The 26086-nt window shown below is 48.1% G+C and overlaps 2 protein-coding genes, 1 non-coding gene and 1 pseudogene across 5 annotated transcripts in view; 2 read left to right on the forward strand and 2 right to left on the reverse strand.

The window, feature by feature from the left end:
- LOC119431190 (uncharacterized) overlaps window positions 1–26086 on the forward strand; it is a 92823-nt gene that overhangs the window by 30203 nt on the left and 36534 nt on the right. The window lies entirely within an intron of this gene.
- Trnat-cgu (transfer RNA threonine (anticodon CGU)) lies at window positions 3520–3591 on the forward strand. The gene has a single exon. It is a non-coding gene; the product is annotated as a tRNA-Thr (tRNA).
- Window positions 5360–6844, reverse strand: LOC119431192 (uncharacterized; annotated as a pseudogene).
- On the reverse strand, window positions 11640–20074 carry LOC119431191 (uncharacterized). Its single transcript, XM_037698662.2, has 2 exons — window positions 19341–20074; window positions 11640–13857 (listed from the first exon to the last, which is right to left on the reverse strand). Exons 1-2 carry the CDS (start codon window positions 19635–19637, stop codon window positions 12772–12774), a joined length of 1383 nt encoding a protein of 460 aa, XP_037554590.1. The 5' UTR covers window positions 19638–20074; the 3' UTR covers window positions 11640–12771.

Below are 26086 nucleotides of genomic sequence, written 5' to 3' on the forward strand. Positions count from 1 at the left end.
TTCTCACAATCTTGATGACCATGTAGAGCCGTGGTGAACGAGACGGACACATGTCTTTTCTGTAACAAGGTCTCGTTTATTTCTGTTTAAAAAAAAAGAGAGATATGAGCGGGCGCATTCCGCGCGCCGGATGTGGCTAGAGCTTTAGAAAGAGAGGAGAAAAGAGAGAAAAGGAGCAGAGGGAAAAGGAAAGCAGTAAAGAAAGTAATGAGAAAAGGGAGCTCGCGCACTGAACGACGTTCGGCACGGCGGGTCGGATCATGTGTCCGTGTGCCTGGTGTGCAGCACTCGCGAAGGTCTGTTCGCGGCAGGCCCGCGCGACGCCCCGCGGAGTTGTTTATGGCTGCGGGGGTGGTGCGCCATCTCCACGCCGCTACAGATTGCTCCCCGAGGAAGCTGAATTCGACGAACGATGTTCACAATGCACAACTGGCAGCCCACATCCGCCCCTAGGTTTGTGAGTGGTGGCGCTGGCTAACACTCCCAGAGTTCTAGTTGTAAAACATAAATAGCCCAGAAAGTGGATGGGAAAACGGCTCCGCGGTAGCTCAATGGTGAGAGCATCGCACGCTTAATGCGAAGACGTCGGTTCGTTCCCCACCTGCGGACAGTTGTTTTTTCATCCATTTTCATTTTCATTAATTTATCATTTCTTTAATTCAATTAGTACGTAGAAGTAATTTTCCCTATGTTGTCCTTGGTGTCCTACCCATAGGCCCCTCGGGCGACGAGGACTCTCCCCGCTACCGGGGTCTCCAACAGGAGGACTTGGACGCTCATTTCTCTAAAAACGAGGTTAGGGAAGCGCTTTTTACCCTGAAGGTTGATCGGCCCCGGGGCCGGACGGAATTTCGAACAGGCTTCTTCGCAATTTGGACGAAAATGCCATCTCCACGTTAACGGACGAGATCAATCGCGTGTGGGATTCGGGTGACGTCCTGGAAGATTGGAAGCTCGCGTCGGTAGTTCTGATTCCAAAACCAGGTCGGACTCCCGGACTAAACAACCTGCGACCAATCTCGCTCACTTCGTGCGTGGGAATGGTCGCGGAACACGTCATTCACAACCGGATATCTAGGTGCATTGAGGAACATGGTGGAACACGAAAGCCCACCCATACAACATGGTGGGTTTTCGTCCGTCCCTGTCATCTCAGGACGTCATGAAACTCATTAAACACCAGATCATCGATAGGGACACCAGAGACGTCAGGGGGTATCCTAGCACTGGATCTTGAAAAGGCCTTCGATAAAATTTCCCATAGGCACATCCTCGATTCCGTTACGGAGATGAACCTTGGATCCAAGTTTCACGGGTTCGTCAGTTCGTTCCTTCGGGGCAGGCGCGCCACTCTCAAGGTGGGCGAGGTAAAGTCTGATCCCTTCCAGCTGGGGGCAAGGGGCACCCCTCAGGGGTCAGTCATCTCGCCATTTCTCTTCAATGTCGCCATGCGCGGTCTCTCAGACCGTCTGTCCGAAGTGGACGGCGTTAATCACGCTCTTTACGCCGACGACATCACCGTGTGGTGCGATGGCGGTAGTGAAGGCAGAGTCGAGGAATCCCTACAGGCGGCCCTGACCTGCACGGATGATTTCTTGGCGGGCACGGGGCTCCGGCTCTCCCCGTCCAAGTCCAAACTCTTTTTGTATCGACCGACCAGGAGGGGGCGCATCCCCAAGGGTCAGGTGCCTCTGGAAAAGGTTGACATCTCCATTCGCACGGCCATCGGGCAGGTCATTCCCAAGGTGGAGGTTATTCGCGTACCCGGTATGCTCATCGAGGCAAATGGTTGTAATGGACAGACGATCGCTCGTATCGCCGCCAAAACGGATAACATGGTCAGGCTCATCACTAGGGTCTCCAACAGTCGCGCAGGGCTGGGGGAGGACAACCTCCTCAGGTTGTACCACACCTTCCTAATGAGCCACATCACGTACGTGGCCGCCGCGCATGGCTGGCACGGATACGAGAGGGCAAAGCTCGAAGCGCTGATGGGCAAGAGCATCAAAAAGGTGCTCGGCATCCCCATGGCCGCCAGCACGCAGAAGCTCATGCAGCTGGGAGTCCACAACACTCTCGACGAGGTTGTCGAGGCACAGCAGACGTCCCAGGTCGTCAGGCTCTCTTCCTCGCCTGCGGGGAGGCGGATCTTGGAGGCGCTGGGCTGCAATCCCACTGCCGTCAGGGAGAGGCGGTGCGCGCTCGACGCGGATACGCGGGAGGCCATCACGGTCTCGCCGTTCCCGCGCAACGTGCACCCGCAACACAATGTAGGCAGACGCAGGGCCCGGGCGGCCGCACTTCTCAGATCCCTCGCTGGCGATCCGCGATCGGTAGCGTTCGTCGACGCTGCCCAATACGGTTCATCCGACCGATTCGTGGCGGCCGTGGTAGATCACAGGGGCAACCTCCTTAACGCCGCGTCGGTGCGGGGCTCGTCTCCGGCACTGGCGGAGCAGGTCGCGGTGGCCCTCGCCCTCCGGGACGGGAGAAGGCCGCAGATCTACACGGATTCCCGGGCAGCGGTCAGGGCCTTCGCCACGGGTTCGGTCTCGAGGGAAGCGGCCTCCCTGCTTTGCGGCAGGAGCGTCTCCCCCCACGTCATCACTTGGTTCGCGGCCCACATGGGACCTCAGGTCTCTACCGTCGTTCCCAACGCCAACGAGCTGGCCCACGCCCGCGCGCGCGAACTCACCCACCGCGCCGGGGAAACGCCGCTCGAGGGCGCGGACGCGGGGTTCCACAAGGACTTGCTCCACACGTTTAACGAAATTTCAAAGCACTATCAGCTCGGTAGGAGCGTCTATCCCCCGCCCCACGCCAACTCTCCAGGCCTCAGTCTTCCACCCTTCGCATGTTGCAGAACGGGTCATATCCCAGTCTAGCCAGGGTCAGTACATACGCGGACTCGTTCGAGCCCGATTGTCCGTATTGCGGCGATCCCTTCTGCACTTTATTAGAACACATGCTCTGGCGGTGTCCCTCGTTACGGGACCACGATAATCTCACCATGGAAGAAGAGTGGGTGGAGGCGCTCAAGAGCTCCAACCTCACAGCTCAGCTACGGGCTGTCCAGAGGGCCCACGACGCGGCGGTCAAGCACGGCCTGCCCGTCCCAACGTGGGAGCGGCCCGCGGTGGCTCCTCCCCCGTAAGAGGTTCTCGGAGTCGCTCCTCAGGACCTAAAATAAAGTTCACTGCCTGCATGCTTGCCTGTCCTTGGTGTCATTGTTTGTTGGCTTCTTATGATATGATTATTAAAAAACGGTCCCCTCGGTTCCCTTTCTTCTAGTTCATTACATAACGAGGGCTCGTATCCGGCAACATTGATGCCTTCAGGTAGCATATGTGGGTTTATGGACCAGTTGCCATCACCCAAAAAGGTCACGTGCTCGTGACGCCTGCGGCAGAAAGGATGTTCCACATCCGACCCTAGGTTTGTGAGTGGTGACGCTGGCTAACACTCCCAGAGTTCTAGTTGTATAACATAAATAGCCCAGAAAGTGGATGGGAAAACGGCTCCGCGGTAGCTCAATGGTGAGAGCATCGCACGCGTAATGCGAAGACGTGGGTTCGTTCCCCACCTGCGGACAGTTGTTGTTTCATCCATTTTCATTTTCATTAATTTATCATTTCTTTAATTCAATTAGTACGTAGAAGTAATTTTCCCTATGTTGTCCTTGGTGTCATTGTTTGTTGGCTTCTTATGAGATGATTATTAAAAAACGGGCCCCTCGGTTCCCTTTCTTCTGGGTGAAAAAGAGTATGATAAGCGTCGAATATTTTCTTGCGGAAAGAGGCGGTTAGGTAAGGTCTAGGTGTGCCGGTGGAAGTGTCGGAAACAATTGGCACATCTTACAATGTGACTGACTCAAGCTGAAGAGATGTTGACGCTTCGCGTAGATGACGGAGCTCAGAATCATTTGCTTGTTCTGTAGCCAATTCTTGGAGGTTGAAAGGAAATGATGCTGACGTAGAGCTCTTGGAGCGACTGCGTGTGATAGCATCCAGGCGACTGAGGGCGCCGGCAGGTGAGTTGTCAATGCCGCTGACGTGGCGTATGTCAGTTAGGAACTCTGAGATCAAGGCGAGCTGACGCACCTCACGTGGACTGTACAGCGATTCAGAGCGGCCAATTGAATAGGTGAGAGGCTTGTGGTCAGTGAAGAATGTGAACGAAAGCGAAAGCAGCGCGAAAAAACACAAGAAGACAAGAAGAGGGACACACACCAGCGCTGGTGTGTGTCCCCCTTCTTGTCTTCTTGTCGTGTTTTTTCGCGCTGTTTTCCCTTTAGAGTATGTACCGACTAGCCCAAGCCTCTAAGGTCTTGCAATTGTGAACGAGCTGCCTTCGAGTAGGTGTCGGAAATGCCTCACGGCGAGGAATGTGGCAAGCAACTCACGGCCGAAAACACTGTAGCGTGTTAGGCGGGTGTCATGCGTTTCGAGAAAAAGGCAGGGGGCTGCCACCCGCCCTTTACCTTTTGCTGCAATGAGAGAGCAGTGCAGCGTCGGCTAAAGCATGCTTGAAGGAATTGAACGCTTCATCTGCCGCTGTGTCCCAGGTTAGTGCAGTTGACGAGTGTTTGCCTCAGAGCAAGCCCTCGAGCGGTTCAAGGAGCATAGCGCAAGTTTCTAAAAAAATCGGCGGTAAAAGTTTACCAGGCCGAGAAACTGGCGGAGTTTAGTAATAGAAGGTGGCTTCGGGAACTCCATGATGGCCTGCACTTTGTGAGGAATAGGGCGGATGCCGTTGTTATCTAAGCGATGGCCGAGATCAAGTGATGGTACCCCGAACTCACTCTTGGCGGTGTTGACAACAATACCGTTAGCTGATAATCTCTCAAATGGAGGTGTTGGAGGTGCTCTTCGTGGGATGAGCTTGCCACAAGCAGGTCGTGAACGTAGGCGAACACGAATGGCAGACCTCGTGTGACTGTGTCGATAAACCGCAGTGATGTCCTGTGCAGCGTTTCGGAAACCGAATGGCATTCCCCAAAAAATTCAAAGAGGCCAAATGGGGTGGTAATTGTTGTTTTTGGAATGTCTTCTTCTGCGACAGGAATTTGGTGAAACGCTCGCACCAGGTCAATTTTCGAAAATACTCTTGTGCCATCCAGTGCCAACGTGAAATCTTGGATGTTAGGCAGTAGGTACCGATCGGGAATGCTTTTTGCGTTCTGGGATCGTTAGTCCCCACATAGCCTCCAGTCACCTGATTTCTTGGGGATCAGGTGGAGCGGAGATGCCCAGCTACTGGACGATGGTCGTATGATTCCGAGTTCCAACATGTGTTCGAACTCTGCTCGGGCAATCTTGAGTTTGTCCGGGGCGAGCCATCGTGGCCGAGCAAGAAAACAGGTGTGTCAGTTGTTAAGATGTGATGACGAACATCATTTTGCACGGGTTTTGTCCAGTCGGGTGGTCGCATGAGGTTCGGGAACTTTTGAAGGAGGCAAGTAAAAGGATTACCAGCAACTGTTGTAGGTGGGGCGACTATAGGCGAGTCAGAAGAAACGACGCCGTGAACCGAGAGCAACGTAGCAGTGTCTAGCAGGCGTTGGCGTTTCACGTCGACCAGCAGTCCATGGTGGTTCAGGAAGTGCAGCGCCAAGGAGAGCACGGCGAACGTCAGCGACGATAAAAACCCAACGGAACACACGCAGCAGGTCGAGGTTCAGGGTCAGGGACCGAGACTTGTAAACAGGGATCCTGCTACCGTTGACCGCTTGAAGGTAGGAGGTCGGCGGTGTCGTTCGGTCGGAACGTTGCGCGGGAATGATGCTGACTTCGGCTCCGGTGTCCACCAGATACTGCTGGCCCGTGGTTCTGTCCATAACATGAAATAGGCGAATTTTGCTTTGGCCCTGACCGGTTGTCGCCATTAAAGGTCGGCCGGCTGGTTTCCCTGCCACGCGCAAGGGCGGAGGCAGTGGCGTGCGTCCTGCACGAAACGGCGCTGATAAAAGCATACCCGTGGTGGCGTGTGAGACCGGGAGCGTTCTTCTCTTGTACGCCGTGGCCTACTGGAGCTGCGGTACCTTCCGTGACGAGGTGGAGTGCGATGACGCTCCCCAGCACAAACTAATTGTTCAAGGCGATTGCAGAGCGCGTCGATGGGAGAAGCGGCGGTGGATGGTGTTTGCGGAACTGGACTCACAGTGGTGTTTGATGGTGTTACGTTGCATACTCCTGGCGTCACTACCTCCATGACTTTGTCCGCCAAACTGGCCAAGCTGTTCAGGTCCATTGCAGTGGCTGTAGCGAGTACCATCTGAACGTTTACTGGTAGGCGCTGCATGAACAGTTCCCGCAGGAGCCTGTCACCGGTGATTGCTGTGTTGCCGCTCATGAGTTGCCGCATACGGCGAAGGAGCTGGCTTGGCCGGCGGTCACCCAAATCCTACGCGGACAACTGCTACATGCGGGCTCGCTGCGATGCTGTTCAGCGCTCGAGCAGTGCAGCCTTGAGATCGCTGTATGGATTGGTGGGAGGCGGTCCGGAAGCAGGTCGGCAACTTCTTCTGCAGCGGTAGGTGACAGCGCCGATACAACTAGATGGTACTTGCGTTGTTCCGTCCGAACGCCAGAAAGAACAAATTGCGATTCCGCTTGTAGAAACCAAACGGCGGGGTTGCGGTCCCAGTGTGGTGGGAGTCCGATTGAAACCGCGGAGAAGTCTGGATGCTCGATCGTGCCGGTAGATTGAGTGTCTGGCTGCATCTCGTTGCTGTGCATGGCTCCACAATAACTTCGGCAGTGCCGCGAAGACGAACTACGGGTCACCACTTTGTAGAGCCGTGGTGAACGAGACGGACACACGTCTTTTCTGTAACAAGGTCTAGTTTATTTCTGTCTAAAATAGGAGAGATTTAAGCGGGCGCATTCCGCGCGCCGGATGTGGCGAGAGCTTTAGAGAGAGGAGAAAAGAGGGAAAAGGAGATAGAGCAGTACGGTGCGCGGACTTAGTGCCAAGGGAAAGCAGTAAAAAAGTAATCGAGAAAAGGGAGCTCCCGCACTGAACAACGTTCATCACAGCGGGTCGGATCATGTGTCCTTGTGTCTGGTGTGCAGCAGTCACGAAGGTCCGTTCACGGCAGGCCCACGAGAAGCCCCGCGGAGTTGTTTATGGCTGCGGGGGTGGTGCGCCATCGCCGCGCCGCTACAACCATAACAGAACTCTTACGCAAACTTAATCCGAAGGTACTGTGTGTTCATGAAAATCTTTTAAGAGCCACACAGACAAATTTTCTCCGGTCATATGCTATTTTTCTCAAAGACTGTAACGAGGCTAACACCTCATCCGGCGGTGTAGCCGTAGTCGTCGATGTTGCTTGCCAACACTTTCCTCTTCGGACGTCCCTCGAGGCAGTTGCAGCGCTAGCAATTCTTTTGATGCGAAATCTTCATTACGCTACCTCGGGACAGCCGTCGGCCAGGCTCAACAGTTTTCACCTTCAGAGCTAGAGGTCAAACCACAAGAGAGAAACCATTAAGGCGCGTTTATAGTCCGACGTTATCGGCACGCGGGCGAGCGTCATCAGATGCCAGGCGCGTCGGAGCGCATTGGCCGCGCGTCCGGTTATGTTGGCGGCGCCAGTACGTTGAACCATCGGTCGAACTATAGCCGCTGTTGTTCTCGCCAACGTTACATAACGTGTGCGCGCGCTCACGCTACGTCGGACTATATTTAGGCTTTTACGGAGCCCTGAAAGGAGACATTGTCGCCGTTGCCCGAGTAGAGTTGGGCCGGGCTGCGAGTTGCAACCAAGTCTCACTACTTTACTGATCGCCGCAGTGTATTCATAGGCATAAAAAATGAATAAACACTGTATTCATTGGAAAGATGGCTGTATATCATTGCGAAACCACATCTCGGCCACAGCTCGAGAATGGGCCTAGCCAGGGCAGTGCAAGCTTTCGCTATCAATCAGGGTTAACCAAAGCTAAACCACACCAATTTTTTAATAAATTGGTTCTACATCTACATACCTCTGAACTATCAGTCAACAATTAAAACAGAATTCTATGGCCTTATGAATTAAATTCCTGAACTGTTTCTTATCGCCAGGGACATTAATGCATATAACAGTCTTTGGGTAGACTCCCAGACTGATTCGAGGGGTCGACTTAAGGAAACATTTATTGTGACACCTGGTGCGTGCCTATTTAATAGGAAAGCACCTACTTACTATAATATTGCGCATAATTCATATTTCTCGATAGATTAGTGCTTGGATCTTCCATACTTATTTCTTACTTAGAATGGAATGTAACAGAAAATCCGCTTAGGAGTAACGACTTCCCGGTGATCCCAAACCAACACAACGCGAGACTCCTCCGAGTGTTTCACGCTGGAAACTTCACTTGGCTGATTGGAAGTTTTTTAAGTAATCTATTCACTCATCACAATGTCTTATGCGTGATTTTAGCATAGATGACGCCGTAGCATATTTTACCGCTTTTATTATTGATGCAGCCGAAAAGTTCATTCCAGAAACGAACGGCCAATCATGTAAGAGACGTGTTCCTTGGTGGAATGAAGACTGCAGAGATGCATGAAAGATACAAAATAAGGCATGGTTCCAGTGCTTGCCTTCGGCAGTACGTTTCATACGCAATATGAAGAATGAATACGACTAAGTTTTGAGTAACTATGCGAGTCTAGAAAGGATAGAGGTGTGGAACATGTGCGGGTAGCCCATGCTCTATAGTTGTCATTAACAGAAAGGAGTTGGAATGGACATGTAATGCGTCCGTTAATCGGGTTTATCGTTGCCATGTAATGCGTACATTAGAGTTCCAGAATCGTCGCCAAATGAAGGAAAATAAAATCGAATTGTCCTATTTTACTTGCCAAGACTACAATATGATTACAAGGCACGCGTCAGTGGGGGACTGCAGGATAATTTTGACCACCCGGGGTTTCTAAACTCGCGCCTAAATTTAAGCAAACGAGCGTCCTTGCACTTCGCCGCCATCGAAATGCCGCCACCACGGTTTGAACCGAACCATTGACGTCGAGCTCCATAGTGCAACGCCCTAGCCGCTAAGCTACAGCGGTGTATATAGGCAGTCATTAGTTGCATATTCTGTCTAACAAAATTGGCATGTGTATTACAAATTTTGCCAGCACATACAGCTAACCGATTTCAGGCAAGCATCTCACCAGTATTCTCGAGTACAGAAACAGCGCGGGCCTTGCACGAGCAAACACAGTATCTAGAGTTGCAGTCGTACCAAAGTCTGAGGACGCAACGACAGCCTGCAACCACGGCCTCTTTACAACCCTCTTAAATTTTTCATGGCGTCCTCGTGCGACCTATATGAATAACAATGAAGTATAGTAGGAATATGTGTTTGCGAGCGATTTAGGTAGCAGCTAGTCATAGATCTTGAGACAGGAGCTAATTATTTTTGGAAGCTTTTGCTAAGTGCTACCCAGTTAGAAGTAGCTGCCGTTGTTTCTTGAGATGCATATGTTGCCTGATGGTTCCCATCTGCGTACGCGTCAGTCGTTTCCATAACAATTTACGAGTCTCGGTCCCATCAACGCTTGCGCTTTTCCAACGCTGCTTTAAGACGTAAGAACAGCTTCGCTGTAATGCGAGACGCTTTCTATCTGTCCAGTACGCTCGTGTAAAGCTCTACACCCCTTAGCCATAGTCACCGAGCCCCAGTTGTAGACCTACACAGTTAACATTTATGAGTCTTTCGGCGTAATTGTAATTTGTTCCCACGTCGCTTATGCAGCCCAAACACCTACCTGACGTCGTGCGATTCACGCTTGTGAGAATACCGTCAGCCGGTGCAGCACTCCTACGACTGCCGCCACGGAGACCACACACGTCACGACGGCGTAGAACCTGTGGCAGAGTACGGCAGTGTGTGGCGGGACTGCCCGCAACGAGGACGACTGTTGTGGGACAGCAGTCTCCAACGTCACTGCCCACGGGGAGGAAGAGGTGGAAGAGCTTTGGGCGCGAGGATAACTCTATTCGGACACTATCACCACGCGCAATTATTGCCATCAAAGCAATCGTATATTTCTCTGATTCGTTGTTAATAACAAATTTGTTACTAACTTTAAAAACTGTTTGAAAGGCCTGTTTCTGTCGCAGGTCTTGATTCAGTTATTATTATATTTGTCGAATCCCTGACTCTTATTGATAGCACGAAAATATTCAAGTCCTGCGGTAATTCAAAATACATCTCCTGGACGACCTCAAGTGTTAGTGGTGTTAAAGCCGAGAACAATTTTGCCGCAAACTTCACTTACAGTTAATGGGGGATGGATAGCAAGCCCTGGTGTTCAGCTACCACTGCTTCTAACCTTGTTATTTTTGATGCAAGCTCAATGAAGTTCTCCGTGCTGTTCGAAATTGGCATTTGCTATGTGTTTTAAATTTGGTGGGAGAATATTGAACCATTCTTAAGATATTAAAAATATTTAGTTTTTTTAAGGAACTTTTTTTGAAAAATTGATCATAGGTACAGAAGTAAAAACTTATGTGGTTGTTGGACGTGCAGTGGGTGTTCTGAACGAAAAAAATAACTAGGTTTGTTCATTTTTTAGCAAATTTTTTTGTTTTCTGAGGACTTTAATTTTATGCATTTTTTAACAAAAGCTTTCATAAAAAACGAAGTTCCGGTGTCAACTCATTTTATTTGGTTCAGTGAGGGACCATGGTGTTCATGAACAATTTACAAAAATTGCCATTTGAAAACTGTACTGGTTGCCGAGACAATGTTCCTTTCCTGAGCAGAACGCAGGTTCGGTGACGGCGGGAACGCGGTCGTAAACAAATGTCCGCGCGCGAACTCCCGCAACTATCATGGCCCCTTTTGGCCCCGCACTGAACTACTGAAAGCATTATATTGGGTAAATACAGTGTATTTCTAAATGATTATATATGTAACTACACTTAGGCGTCCTTTAATAAAAAAATTGGCGTAGCTTGCACTGGAGGCGCAATGCTAAAAAGACCACTGAGCTGATGGGCACCTAGCTAGTCCTGGCTTTTGGGCTTGGCTGAGCACTACCAAGTCATCCCCAGAATTTTCCGCATTCATTATTATTGATTGATAATCCATTACCTATTGATTGATTATCGATGACTGACTCAGCTTAAATAGTCCCAACCATGTTTAGCTAGACTTGGCCAGGCTCAGCTTCGCCAGTTCACAGGGGTATGTGCGATTGCGCTTGGACCCTTTGTGCACGACCACCAGGATCGGCCCACATTTTCCGTTAGCTCATTCCAGACTAATGCTCAGCATAAACAGCTCCGCTGTTAATAAAGCAAACGCCACAGCACATAAAACAAAACTTGCGCGGCGAGCAGCCGCAATCAAGGGGGTAGGCGCGTTTGGCGCCATTTTTAATTACCTTCCGTTGCGTATATGATGGTGCTACTTGGTGGAAAGATTTGCCAAGTATGCTGGCATATTGTGGTGTTAAAATAAAAAAAAAACAGTATTTTAGTCGATTTTGCCGTCCATTCCCTCTTAATAAAAAGCGATAAAGCTTGCTATCCCCGACAGGACCAAGACGAATGCGGATCAGCCTTGCTATAACTTCATGTGAAGAGTAATGTGCGGAATACTTTTCTTGAAAACGCTTGCTTTATACATTTAAAGACACTTTGATAAGGAACACCACAACGTGCGCACAGACCATTCTTAAATTCAACAGTGTTCCAAGCTGTCTCATTTCCCCGCCCTATAAGCGTAAGAGAAAGACTTCCTATGGCGGGGACATTGTTTTGCTCCACCGTAACGACGGTGCCACTAGTCATACAAAAAATTATTTCCGGCCACAGAGCCAGCATTCCCTTGGGGACGTAACGGAAATGCGCGGGTCATTAGCAGTAGTAGTACAAAATATTTACTTAGTCATGAAAGATAAAGAGCACGGGAGCTAGCTTCCGTGCTGTTTATCTTTTAAGGTAAACTAAATGTCGAGCTTCAGTCAAGTGAGTGACAAGCAAGGCTTGTATCTGTCTTTCCGCCAACGACCACAGGCGCCTTTATTTGCGCAGCTAGATTTCCGAGCTCTGTATAAAGGGAGCGGGAAGGTCGCAAGAGTAGGCACGCGCTTTTTAAGAAATAAACAGACAGAAATTTGTTCTAAATAAATAATCAACAAAAAGGTTTATTGACGAAGTCCCACTACCACTATTGCAGCAGGTTTCCTGGTGTTTATTTTTTTGTCATACGTCATGCCTTACAATGAGTTGACACCAACTTGTCCAGTTTTGTAAGTTTAATAAGTGCCATAAATGTAACTCAAGAACACAATCTGGAACACAAACCCTTGTACAGTATCTCAAACTTAGAGTCCCACCCATGTTGCTCGAACAATTAACGTACATGTAGCTAACGTAGATGTGGAGCCCTGTACTTAGTACAAATCTGGGGCGGGGGGTGGGGGGCAGGCTATGCGGTAAATGATCACCTAATGGACATGTTCATTTCGTCCGCTGCTGAAGCTGAAATGGTGAAGTGGCTCAGATGTGGTAGGGGCGAGAACGAGGCAGGCACCTACAGCCCGTCTCCCCCCCCTCCCCGCTGCTTTGCGCAGAGGAAGCTGCTTCCTTCATCGCTCCGTTCAAGAATGCAGAGACGAGCCGGGGCTCGAACACTCGAAAGTGTGTGGAAGCTCCTGCTCCATCATTCAACACAATATTGGAGTGTTTGCTGGCTTGGAGCCTCGTAATGGACAAGGCCGCCAAAGCGTCGACGACTAACGGAGTGAGTGGTGCGCTACTGCTCAATCACGTACGACGATTTTAAGTGTAAGTTGTCCTGCAGCTTCACAATCGATCCACTCGCCGAGGAGCGTGTACTGCAGTGAGTGCTCACATTCTTCCGCTAGCGGTAAAACAATATAAAAACCCTTGTGTAGTACTGATACCCTAACTACACGCGGCATATTGCTGATAGTTCCCTGCTGCCTATGCCAATAGAATCCGAGGCCGTATTTGCCAATTGGGTGAGGCAAAAAGCCGAAGAGAACTCTGCACCAAGCTCCTTGTCGATGCAAGTGGGTCGCAGCATAATAAGGGTACGACATATTACGAATGTCTCTGGCGTATGATACGAACACAAGATAAACTGCTTCTTTCACTTTTACGCGGCTGGGCGAGCATGATTCGCCCATTCCTGCAGTCGGGTTGTCGATTTTAGGTGGCACTGGAAACACTTGAACTGTCACAAACCAATCGTTTGATTTTTTTAGCACTCTGTACATGCATTCCAGGAAGGACAGTGACTCCCTGGAACATATTTCCAAATTTCGAAGAATGTCCCTCGTTTCCTCGCGCCATGGCGTCTCTGCATCAGAACAACTTGCTCTGCCAACCCCCTCACTTTCTCTTGCCAGTGACCTTTCCTCTGCTTTCCAAGTGAGCATGCGCTGATGCGTCTGCGAGGCCTCGCTAATTGTCTCGGAGAATTTCTCGGCGGCCAACGCAACGTTGGCATTCAGGGACTCGAGGCTTGCCGCCAGCGCGGCGTTCAACTCCTCCAGCTGAGCGCCTTGGATTCTGGCAGCTTGCGTGAGCTCGTTCACTTGACTCTGAAGCGTCGAGATGTCGTCTTCATACGTATTCCTCCATGGCTCCGCGACGTCTTGCCGAGCCGCAGCTATGTCATCGGTAACGACGGTGGCGCCACCTGGCGATGATCCCTTGCTGCATCCGCCGATGTAGTGGGCTGCTAGCTGACTGTTCGGGACGTTCTCGCCGCACTGTTGGCACGGGAACGTGTGGAAGGCGCATTCTTCCTCAAAGTGTCGGAGCAGCGCCGACAGGGGGCCGACGAAATTGCATCCTTGGGCTTCATTCCAGCAGTAAGCCTTGAATAAAAAAAAAAAAAAAAGAAAATGGGAAATGGACAAGGCAAACTGATGTTAACAAACTCCCTTCTCTGGTATACTATTCTCTCAATTATGCTCGGGTGTCTCACTACATTGTGTGCGAAGTTAAGGATGCCAACCGCGTCGTATTGCGAGCAACCTCAGTATAAATGTCGGATCGCAGGGACGACATGTGATTAATCGTAGGAATGCGGCTCGTGGCCTACCATAGATAAAAACTGATTATTTTAAGCAGTACATGTAGTAATGACACTTCAAACACAACAAGATGAACCGACGCGTGTTTCAACCTTGCTGTTATAAAAAAAAAAAAAGTTTGCTTTCTAACATGCGCTCAGACTTCGCGCTCCCACTCTGTGCGCGGAATTAGGTACAGACGCACTGCAGCTCGTTTACGTTTGTATACGTTGTGCTACAGTTATGTGTATCACTGACGTACACGCACCTGTACAGATCACAGAAGCAACGCTCACGCAATAGGTCACGTAGTACGGTCTAAGCTCTTCCCCGCCATTATTTGTTTGGAAGATTTCCAGGAAGCATCAGACCAGTAGTGGTTTTCCATTTTTAATTGAGACGAGGTACTAACGAGCAGAAAGCACTGCAGTCATCTTTCTATCTGTTCCCGAAATATTTTTGTACAGCACGCATTTTCCTGTCGGCGGTCAGCAGAATTTCCAGTATAAACTTGCTTTCATGACAACCTAAATGTTAGAACACTGCAGGTAGGCAAAAGATCTCGTATTTGAAGGCCCTAACCTTATGGTGTGCTCATAGACCTTTGCATTTCGATGGATGTGTAACTGCAATCCCTTACTGCTCGCTCGGCCTCATTACAACCAGCTAACTAATTCACCGACGACCGCAACCTAGAAGGAAATATTTTATATCCAGAGGCTCAGTTGCGCAGCCTCAGTTATACTTAACAGTCCTCTCATGAAAACTTGCTGATCCAAAATGGCTGTGTTCCGATATTCATGATTCCTCATTAGACGGGGCACAACATCCACTAAGAGCTTTTATATTATATCCCGCTTACTTCTGTGAAGCCCAACGTCTAATTGTTGCTACACCGAGATTGTTGCTTCAAAATTTTCATTTAGGCATAGAAAACAACACATAGCTTCTAGCAGCGTTTATGATATGCTGGATCAGACCTTTAGTATTGGATGATAGAGAAAATTGCTCAATAATTACTATGGCATTTTTTTTTTTTACTCAAGAACATTTGAATGGTTTTGCTTTTGTTTTATGTGCGCCTAAACGTACTCGCAATAGCTAGAAATAAACGTGAACAACTTGTTCTAAAATAAATTGATGTGGGCCTGTGTTTGGGCTTTTAGGGTTAATGATCCGCAATAGGCAAATAATTCACTCTTAAAAAATTCACTAATGTTATGTACGTTACAATGTAGTGCAAATAAGACATCAGACTGTATTATTTGCACGAATATATTGACAATACAGTTCCATTACTGGTTGGTGAGTGTGACAGCTTCTTGAACCACTAGAGGTATTCAGAATGCGTCCAATGTCATATATTCGCTAAACTTCATACTTCCAGCTTTGGCAGGCCATAAATATGTTATATGTAGCGGGAAATCTGGCGAAATGGCCATACTGCTTTCCGCAGTAAACGGTGACGCGTAGAAATAGGCCACACACTGGCGGTTGCTGCTTTTTAATGTTATTTTATTTTACAGTGATAATTGTTGCGGGCCTATAGTCGCTTTGATGTCCGCCGAGGTTGCGCCATCTGTAGATGCGAAATCTAACTTGCAATAAGAATGCACTGTTGTTCCACTTACTTTCACCAAAACGCTCTTTTATGCACTGAAGCACGAAAGTAAGAGGAAGTATCATTTCCCACAAGTTGGGAAAGGATATCTCTCCTTAATATTTACTATCTACGTTCATCCCTCCGCATTGTACACTAGCCATACCTATAACGACTCCGCTTCTGTCAATCTCTTCCCTGCGTTTTTTTCCTCCAATACTCTAAATGTCGCTCGCTCATCGGGACTTCTAACTTTGATGATGATGATTTATTGGCATCCCCTTTGAAACGGGGCGGCGACAAATAGTCACCTAGCCTGCTTGATTTAATCAGGTATACTATACATGTTCTTTATCTAGCATTTTTGTATACCTCTCATTATTATTTTTCTTTTTCAAAAATTGACCTTGTGCCGCTGCCTATGATTTTAAGGATCTCGAAAGCGCCACCTGGCGGAAAATAATTTTACGATAGAGGAACCAGAGCTGCTACTGCAGTAACCAAGTATCATCATCGGCCTATATTTATGTCCACTGCAGGACGAAGGCCTCTCCCTGCGATCACCAATTAGCCCTGTCTTGCGCTAGCTGATTCTAACTTGCCCCTTCAAATTTCCTAACTTGATCACCCCACCTAGTTTTCTGCCGTCCTAGCCATCGTAACCAAGTATGTTAGCTGCCAAATATACTTAGCAGCTGTTGTTAGCGTCGGCAATACCGAAATGGCTAACGTATGCGCGGCCATTTCATTATGTTGTTTGTTCGACAATTCCAATTATGTAACAAAACACGCAGGCGCGTCTAACACGTTGCAGTTTGACAAAGCCTCACAACATTTGCCTACTACTAGTATTGCTGCTGCAGTTCGCGTCGCCATTATTCTGGCCTTCTGTGAAACGTAATACGGTTGCGGACAAGCGGTAACTCTATATTACCTCTGAGCGGATACGCTGACGCTGACGCACTACAACTTGTTATGGCTGGCTCACAGAAATCACTGACAGGTGCCCCGCTCTGCAGATTATTCATAAACCAGCACGGAAGGTAAAATAATTTAAAGAAAGCCAGTGTTAATAAGCGATCTACAAGATATAGGTTCAAGGAGGAATACAAAAAAACCCGTGAGCGCCGGTTCCAGGAGCGAAGACTACTGGCACTAGAACTGAATAAGCGTTTCTTCTTTTCGAAAGGCAGATGATCTGCACGTGTCAGCAAATGTTTGCTGCAGTCGACAGTGCACGAAGCAGCGTAAGACTTACTGCGCACAGTAATGCACCAGATATCGCTTCACTACTTCGGAACGCAAATGAAAATTGGAGGACGCTTAAGCTTCGCCTTTAAGAGTGGAACGCAATAGCGTTATCGGGCCCCGTTCGCATCGCATTTTTCTTTAAGTAGGCTTCACTGCGAAACATAACGTGGGAAAGCCAGCTTACAAAGACCAAGCTTACACCGATCCCCTTAAGGTGGCGGTCCCACTCCGGCGGCACGAGCCCCCCGTTTTCTGTACTTTTGGACCAACCGTGGCGGCTCTTCTACTTAAGATATGAAGTTGTCGTATAAACCATAAAAAGCTTAATTCTTGTAGATTTCCAACTATATATAATATAAGGAAATTGATTAATGTGATTTAGAAATAAATGCTCAAGAACAAGCATGAGATACATGGTTTTTGCAAACTGTGTCTCAGTTGTGACCATATTTAGAAGAAACTACCGCACTTACTGCATTGCGGCTTGCTCTGTAGCTTTAGGACATATTTATCTAGTTCCTAGACGTAGCAAATTAATTTTTAATTTTTACTTTTTGGATAATTTGCTTTTGAAAATTGCCAAATATTGCAATCTTCTGTTGCAAACAGCCCGGCAACTACATACTCAAGGAAGCTAAATTTTGGATAGAGTTCAAGGAATTTCTATTTAGGACACAAAATTTCATTCATGTAACTTTATTTGTTTTCCTAGTAATGCGGCCGAAAATAAGCAATATTTAGAATTCTGGTTTTATTTTTGCCCATTTTTGCGGGAAGGTAATAAAGCTGCGAAGCTGCGCTTTAAAACTAATAAAGTTACATGAATGAAATTTTGTGTCCTAAATGGAAATTCCTTGAACTCTACTTTACCCAAAATTTAGCTTCCTTGAGCATGTAGTTGCCGGGCTGTTTACAACAGAAGATTGCAATATTTGGCAATTTTCAAAAGCAAATTATCCAAAAAGTAAAAATTAAAAATTAGTTTGCTACGTCTAGGAACTAGATAAATATGTCCTAAAGCTACAGAGCAAGCCGCAATGCAGTAAGTGCGGTAGTTTCTTCTAAATATGGTCACAACTGAGACACAGTTTGCAAAAACCATGTATCTCATGCTTGTTCTTGAGCATTTATTTCTAAATCACATTAATCAATTTCCTTATATTATATATAGTTGGAATCTACAAGAATTAAGCTCTTTATGGTATATACCACAAATTTATATCCCAAGTAAAAGAGCCGCCACGGTTACACCAAAAGTACTGAAAACGGGGGGCTCGTGCCGCCGGAGTGGGACCACCGCCTTAAAGTCGGCTTCACTTTTAAAGAGAAATAAATTGCTGGGAAGACGTTTTCCCAGGGGCAATATAAGTCGTCTTATATTAAGATGTGAAGGCCCTAAGACCGGTCCAAAACGCATTGGGCAGGCCAAGTCCCAATTAGACCTGCCGAGGATGCGGGCGCCATCTGGATAACATTTTCGCAAGTAGCCTACCCGAGCGCGCCGCTGTTGGTATGGTAGAAATGCTGCCAAAAAGGGTTTGTATTTGAGTTTCCTCGTAAGTTGTAACAGAATTATATTTTCTCCTGCATTCAAACAGTTCGACGCCACCGTGTCTGTAGGTTGTGGTTAATTCGCACTTTACCATTAGACTGACGGATTTCACTGTAAGAAGTTCAATTTTTTTTCACTAACACCTCGCACCATGAGGAGGGCCTGCGCGGTCGGGGTGGTTCAGAATTATTTTCCCCTGCACTAACACCTTTGGAGGGCCCGCGCGTTCGAGTTGGTTCGGGATGATTGACGCCGGTATCCGCGGCTTCCACAGCGCTGAACACTGATTCCGAGAACCGCGAGAGAGGGCGACAGCCACACGCAGAGCTAGCAGAGCGTCGGGTTTCTACGTGTGCAGCGAGGGCGTATACAAAAGGAAGACAAACAAAAGTCATTACGTTGTTAAGCGCTTTCTGACCATACTTCACCCGGCTGGCTTATTCACGTTCGACCCGCAAAAGCAGCTTAGAGTCTAATTTGATACGTGGCGGAGCAAAGTTTACCAGCTGCGCGCATATTGGAGACGTAGTACGCGAGAGGGATTGCAAAACGCCGAACAAGCCAAAATTGACTCCCGTGATACCGACTTAAAAAACGCCTTACAGTCACAAGAAGGAAACCTAGCGGGGCAAAGGTGGAAAGAACAAAGCGAAAAGCAAATTACACCTACGTGCATTTCTGGCTTTTACATTATAAATAGGTGGGTGATGCACTCTTCTCGCCTGTTCGTTTGTAGCGGTACATAAAGAGTTCGCTTCATACAATAGATACGAAATGTCTTCCATCACAGAGGAAGAAAAAGAGAAGGCAATGATATTTGCAACCCGATATCACGATTGTCTTTGATGTTAAGGGTGTGATAGCCAGATCTTGAGTACTGACCTTGAGGTTCTGCTTCTTTCTTTCTGGGAGCTGCAGCTTCTGGCAATCGTCTTCGCAGAAGGGCTCTCCGTCTAGGGGACAGACGCTTCCGCCATCTTGGACGGCAGAGCCTGCCCGGCACTGCTCGCACAGGGCGTGAGAACAGGGCAGCAGGACCGTCGTGCTTGGAATCACGTGGCAAACGCAGCAGGCGTAATGATTCAACGTTGACTCGTCCGCGAACCGCGTCGGGCGCCAGTTGACGCCGCTCACCGAGTCGCACACTCGGTGCAGAACTCGCCGTCCGTGATCAGGCATGGCAACGGCAGAGAGAAAATGCCAGGGTCTCACACAGGTCGGCGTTTCTTGCGTTCGTTCGCTGACACGTGACTACCGATAACGTTGTCAAATGACGCCGCCAGGAGTGGCGCCGCCGATAACGGCGAACGACACCGCTCAATATAGGTGTCCCTGAATCGTGCGAGGTTTGCGCGCGCTGGCAGTTTTTGCTCCGGCCGTACGTACCATTCGCACGGAGAGAGTGCCATACCACCGTCACACGGGCGCCCGCAAACTCATTTAATACCCCTGACACACGGGCAAAAGTAAAGTCCTTTGCAGGAAACCCCCTTTGTTACTCCGAAGGACCCTTTGCAGAAAGGAGTTGCGCCGATGACACACGGCAGCGAACTAACTTCTTTAGGTGGTTCCTCAAATGAACGCCGCAAAAACAGAAAAAAAAGCGCTGCTTGTTAAAGGAGCAAGAGAAAAAACATTTACAAGAAGCTGCGCATGTATATTACATTTAGTGATTGTAGATCCCTAAAAACATTTTTTTTTCCATTTTGATGGCTTATAATGCGCTTATTTGAAATTTAACAAGGCAGCGCTAGCGACGTGGTGCGGGCGTATGTGAGTATAGCTAGAGGAAATCTTCACTGTTCGACAAATCGCATTACCGCTAAAGTCTAAAACATTTTCCAAGGTAAAACAAATACTTACGGGGCACCTTAGTTATGTAACATGTTTTCTTATATTGATTAGTTGTACACGCTGTATGCGAGAGTACACCTTTCCGCTCGAAAAGTAGATGCCCGATCTTCTTTCCCGCAAAGGTACTTTGCGGGGACGCATAAATACCCCTGACACACGGGCACTCTAAAGTCCTTTAGGTAACGGGACATCTACCGGAAAGACGTTCAAGCGCAGTGGCACACGACAAAGGAGTATCTTCCTCCCGGCAAAGTTACTTTGCGGAAAAGAAGATCGAGCATCTACTTTTCGTGCGGAAAGGTGGACTCTCGCATACAGCGTGCACAGCTCATCAATAGACGAAAACGTGTTACATAACTACGGAGCCCCGTAAGTACTTTTTACCTTGGAAAATGTACTAATATAAGCGGTAATGCGATTTGTCAAACAGTGAAGATTTACTCTAGCTATACTCTAGCTCAAACGCTCGCACCATGTTGCTAGCGCCGCCGTGTTGAATTCCGAATATGCGCATTATCATCAAAAATGGGAAAAAGTATTTTTAGGTTCTACACTAAATGTAATACTACATGCGCAGCTTTTTGTAAGTATTTTCCCTCTTGCTGCTTTAACAAACAACGCTTTTTTTTTTTTCGCGTTCGTCTGAGGAGCCACCTAAAGAAGATAGTGCGCTGCTGTGTGTCATCGGCGCAACTCCTTTCTGCAAAGGGTTCTTCGGAGTAACAAAAGGGTTTCCTGCAAAGGACTTTAGTTTTGCCCGTGTGTCAGGGGCATAACTCCGTCGTCGTTATCTCGAGGATGATGTACTCGGTATCACACGGTCGCCCTTCCGCTAAAGCAGTTTAAGGGAGCTTTTGTCAAGGCAGTTCGGTCATTCAGATTAGAGCTCTGCACAGGCCTGATTTTTCGGCTCGATCCCGTCCCGGGCCCGTGTTACTAAGCCCGGTCCCGGACGTTCATTACAAAGCTCAGCCGGTGCCCGCGTGTGCATGATCAGGACCGGATATATAATATATTATTACTTAGAGTGTACAGTCTATTTCACACTTAGGGGAAATCTCGGAGCGCATTGCATCGCGATGCAATGCGCTCCGGTTTGGTTCTATGAGCTCATTTAATAAGCGAATATATATGAACAGCGGTATTAACGAGCACACAACGTACAACAAACGCACGAGTAGAAAGAGGCATACCTTGCGTTAGGGAGAAAGTAATATAATAGTGTCGACGGTGGGTGTATTGCAATCACTAATGCAGTAACAGGGACATGATTTGAAGAGGGGTTTATTCAATATTTATTTTTCCTGGCCCGGAAATAATGTTCGTTCTTGTGGAAAATAAATAAACGAGAACATCTGTTTTCCTCATTTCTGTGCTAAGGCATACTAAGAGCCAGCACTTTGCACGTGTCACTTCAGCTTGGCACATAATGCCTTGAACCTTGCAATGCATAACGTTCGCGTGTGCTGGAATGCCCGGTTTAGGCCTTTTAATTAGCGAGCCAGAGTCCGGCCCGGGCCCGTGGCCTCATGCCCGAGCCCGAGCCCGACCCGAGCGCGCCGAAAAACGCTTCGGATGGCCCGTGCAGTGCTATCATTCAGATAGGCGATCACGCTCGGCAGTTGAAGGGCGTAGTCTCGGGCCCATACTTGTTGTTAAACTGAGAAGTTCCTGATTATTTGCATTATAATAATTGTTGCGGGGATTAAAACACATCCACTAAATTAAGAAAAAAAATTGGCCGCATAAATGCTTGCTTCGCTGCAAATGACGTCGAAATACGATAGTCATCTACCGCCCCTGATACGTAACACCCTCTCTTCTCCCCCCCTCCCACCCCTGACGCACTTCCCCTCCCTTCTCACTCCTGCCATGATGGATGCAATTGAGGCTTTGCTGAATTTAATTCAAATTTCCCGCGTTCGCCCTGCTCTAGCGCCATTTGTTGGGACCTTTTATTATTGTTTGTTTAAAGCCGGCTACAGAGCCGCGCCTTCAGTCGGCTTGTTTATAACGCGTAGCGTCTCTTCGATACCATCTCTAACGCGTTGATTTTTCATTTACTAATGTAAAAACCGGTCCAATATGTGTTCTTAATTAAATGAGCGCTGCGGATCACGGTAATGTACATGTACATATATTTTGCCTCAAATAGGCCTGAGGTTTCCTTTGCGCTGTATAATGTTTACGTGTATGACCCCGTGCCACCAGTGCTATAGTAGCCTGGTTGGTTTTGTCCGGGCGGTTGAATCGAATTTGGTAGGGTGGTTGAATCGGTCTTGGCCAGGCGGTTAAATTGAGTGACAGACAGACAGACCACAGAGAGAAGAATTCAACCAAGAGCGGACACTCCCATAGAGCCCAGCGGCCGAGTTGACTGCCGCGCGCCAAGTGGTTGTTATCAATACTTGAACCACCCTTTCGGTTTTGCACGCGCGTGTTTTGAACGCTAGCTGGCACACGTTACGCAGGCTGCGCCCATCGGCTTTCGTTTCTCTTATTTTTTTTTATTGCTCAACCGCGCGTGGTATTGGTGCGTAATCGTTTTATTATTTTGGAATAAAATTATTGCGAACGATCTTAACAAGCCCTATCGAGTCCGTGCCACGTGCAATTTCACAAAGTAGACGCAAGAGGCCATGTCAAATGAGGAAATGTTTATTTTGCTCTATATAAATACTCGGTCGGGGTTTTTTGCGCATTCATCCAACGTTGTGGCCCCAGGTAAGCAAAAGTTCCAGTATGAAGGTCCGCCGGACGGTATCAGCAGAAAAAAAAAGTAAATTACAAGCATGTGTCATTTTGGTATTTAAACATAGGAATACTGCGTGTAGAGGCGAAACGTGCGAAAGCGGTGAATGGGCGGCATTACAAACAAAAGCAATTCGCTTTTACATGCATGACGTAGAAAATATCCGACTCATCCCAAACAATACCGTACAATATGAAAACAACTTTATTTCCAAGCATTGCCCCAAACCCGGGCATTATTTCCTGCACTTTAATGCACAAATACACGGGCGACTTCGCGGTTTGGAAACATGGCCGCAGGCGTCGCAATGGTACGGTACGTACACAGATGGACGCACCAGAGGCTCCCTGCCGGACCTTGCTAGACGCTCGCAGAATGCCTTCTACTCGCACTCAAGACAAATGCGCGGATGCAAAGCCTCTTTTCGGTCCTTTAGAAGACGGAATTTTCGAATGACAAGTTTCTGATATGTTCCTCGGCGTTATCTTTTGCGCATTCAGCCGGCGCAAGCAACGCACCTCCCATGTTATCGCTCTTGGCAATCGCTCATCGCGCTTTCGACAAACTTGAGTACCGAAAGAAGGTATATGTTCTTGCGGCGCCACAAGAAATGTCACAAACTTGTCCCACTAAGATACTTTACACGCCAAACTAACTTAGTCACCACGGCCGAGCTGCTTATCGCTAACTGCATCATAAGTCTTGGTCCCGTGCTGTAAGCCTATAATTACGTCGTAGACGGTGAAACTCAATTTCTCACCTTGCCGTAGTCCAATAGTGCAGTGGTACCATGTGCAAGTGCAGAAGGAACGCAAGAATACGCCGGGTGCCCAAGAAACCAGGCTACATTAAAAAAAAGAAAAAAGGAGACAGACGGGTCGCCCAACCGGCGAGCGCTCACACGCGCGCGCAGCCGTCCTCGGCCGCTTCGGTGGAGTGTCTGGCGCATGACGCATGCGCATGGCGCGTCATTGGCCTGTCGCTAAGTAACGCAAGAAACATAAGTCGGAAAGTATAACTTAATTTATACGCAAAGCTTATTTACTTTTCATGGCAAAGAATTAAAAAAAAATAAAACAATGTCTGTTAACTTAATTTCACTTTTTTTTTTTTCGATGCTCGCGGCAGCTAACGTTCGGCATCAATACTACAGCGTGACGTGTTTCCTGTTGCCAGTTTTCACCGAGTGTCCCCTCTTGTTGAATGTGTTTCTCTATGGACAGACGAAAGTTTTTCTCGTTTAGGTAGCCCAAGAAAGAGTGTCGTCTTTAATAAAGTTTCAAGCACAATTCAGCAACAAATATGCTTGCTGCTGCAGACTACTCTCGACCTAGGCCGCTTAGCGCCATGTTTTTTTTTTTTTTCTCGTCTTTTAGGGCACTTGCAAGGTCCATTTGAACAGGTCGCGAAGCTTGGAACGAAAAGCGTGCCAAAACCTATCGCCAGAGATATCAGTTAGTGGTACACGATTGAAGCGTGACTAGGTGATGGGGGGACGAACACTGAAATTAGGAAACCTATATAAAAAAAATGTTCGCAATTTTTGATCGAAACACTGTCATACGAGTAAATATACCGCGTCCAATGTTTTTTCTCTACGAAAACAACAACTGCTAATTTTGTTTCTATTTCACAACTTGTTCGCGAAGAACGTATGCCGCGGCCGACCTTTAGTAATCCCGAAACGGGTTTGAACGAGTGTGTGCACGTGTATAGCGCGGTCGCTCCACGCGCGGCTGTAACGGGGGGGGGGGGGGGGGGGGGGGGGGGTCATTAGGCATGGCCAGATTTGCTGTTCACGGTCTATTGTCGCGACCATGTCTGCGTGGTCCCCAAAGCTCTGGCCCCTATTGGAGCACGACGGCTTGTCTGATTGGCTTGAATAGGTGATTGGTGCAGAAGCTTGCGTCTCCCACGGGTCCGCGGGCCCCTTGAATGCTGTAGAAACACATTTAAGGAAGGGGTTTTGAGTCGTTTTGGGGAGCAAGGACACAACAACCCACGGCGCCACTTCACCACGGGAGACCAGACCGGTCAGGCAGGCCGTCGACGATCGGTATGACATCGTTTCATGTATAAGATGTGTGTGTACAGTTTTAAGGAACCAAGTTAATGGCAAGTTAAATAAATCTAGTTTGTTCAAATGTTACTTCTTGTTGTCGTCGTACCTGCCGATCTGCACCTGTCGCTGCCAGAGCTCATCCCCCTTCATGGTCGTCTCCCTGGTGAGCTGATGCGTCCGAAAGCTAACTGCTGCGTCACTTCGCTACAATTTATTCGTTCTTGGGGACCCCTATTAACCAGCGAAGCTGGTGCAAGGCTTGGCAAGACTGAGCAAACCAGCTATTATGTCGTGCGGAATGGCGTTACTTGCTCACTTGATGGCGGCGGTTCCATCTCAGGTTTTTTTTTCTTTTCTTTTTTTTACTTGCACATTTGTTCAAAGTGTGGCGTGCGCATCACTTGAAATTTTGCGTGACCTATAGCGCACGGGATTCATTTGCGAAAGGTGTGACTGGAGGTTTTTTGTTATCGTGTAACGCTTCGGCATCCCATGCGCTGTGTCTCGTCGTGACGATAAATGCGGAACGCTCCACGAAGAAACGTCGCGCTATGCTCGTTCACTCTCCATAACACAGGCTCTGAGTGACGTGAGTGTCCTACAGGCAGCAAAATTAGCAAGTCGAATGTTTTCTAAATGATAATGTCAGACAATGCATTTTCTGATTACTCGATATTAATACATGGTGTCGCAGGGAATTGCGAATAATTCTGTGAAAAGGTTTATCATATGTTGCTATAAATTACAACTGCGTGCCATGGCCATAGTACTTTTCATCCATTGAAACATGTTTTCTTCGGTCAAGTATACTGGTTACATTATTCTAGACGAATAAATGTGAAGTTGCTTTTGAAACCTCTGTGGCACTGTCATTTATTCCCATCCTATTCCGTCACCTTCCTAAGGAATCTACTGGAACAATTGCCTTCAAACACAGCCTAATTATGTTCCCGTTAAGAC

The sequence above is a fragment of the Dermacentor silvarum genome, chromosome 10 (genome assembly GCF_013339745.2).
Source record: "Dermacentor silvarum isolate Dsil-2018 chromosome 10, BIME_Dsil_1.4, whole genome shotgun sequence".
Classification (NCBI taxonomy): Eukaryota; Metazoa; Arthropoda; class Arachnida; order Ixodida; family Ixodidae; genus Dermacentor; species Dermacentor silvarum.

Coding starts and splice junctions, on each gene's coding strand:
- LOC119431191 (XM_037698662.2), bottom strand. CDS start 19,637: ATGCCTGATCACGGACGGCGAGTTCTGCACCGAGTGTGCGACTCGGTG. Junction 13,858..19,340: donor GAAAGAAGCAGAACCTCAAG/GTCAGTACTCAA, acceptor TTTTTATTCAAG/GCTTACTGCTGGAATGAAGC.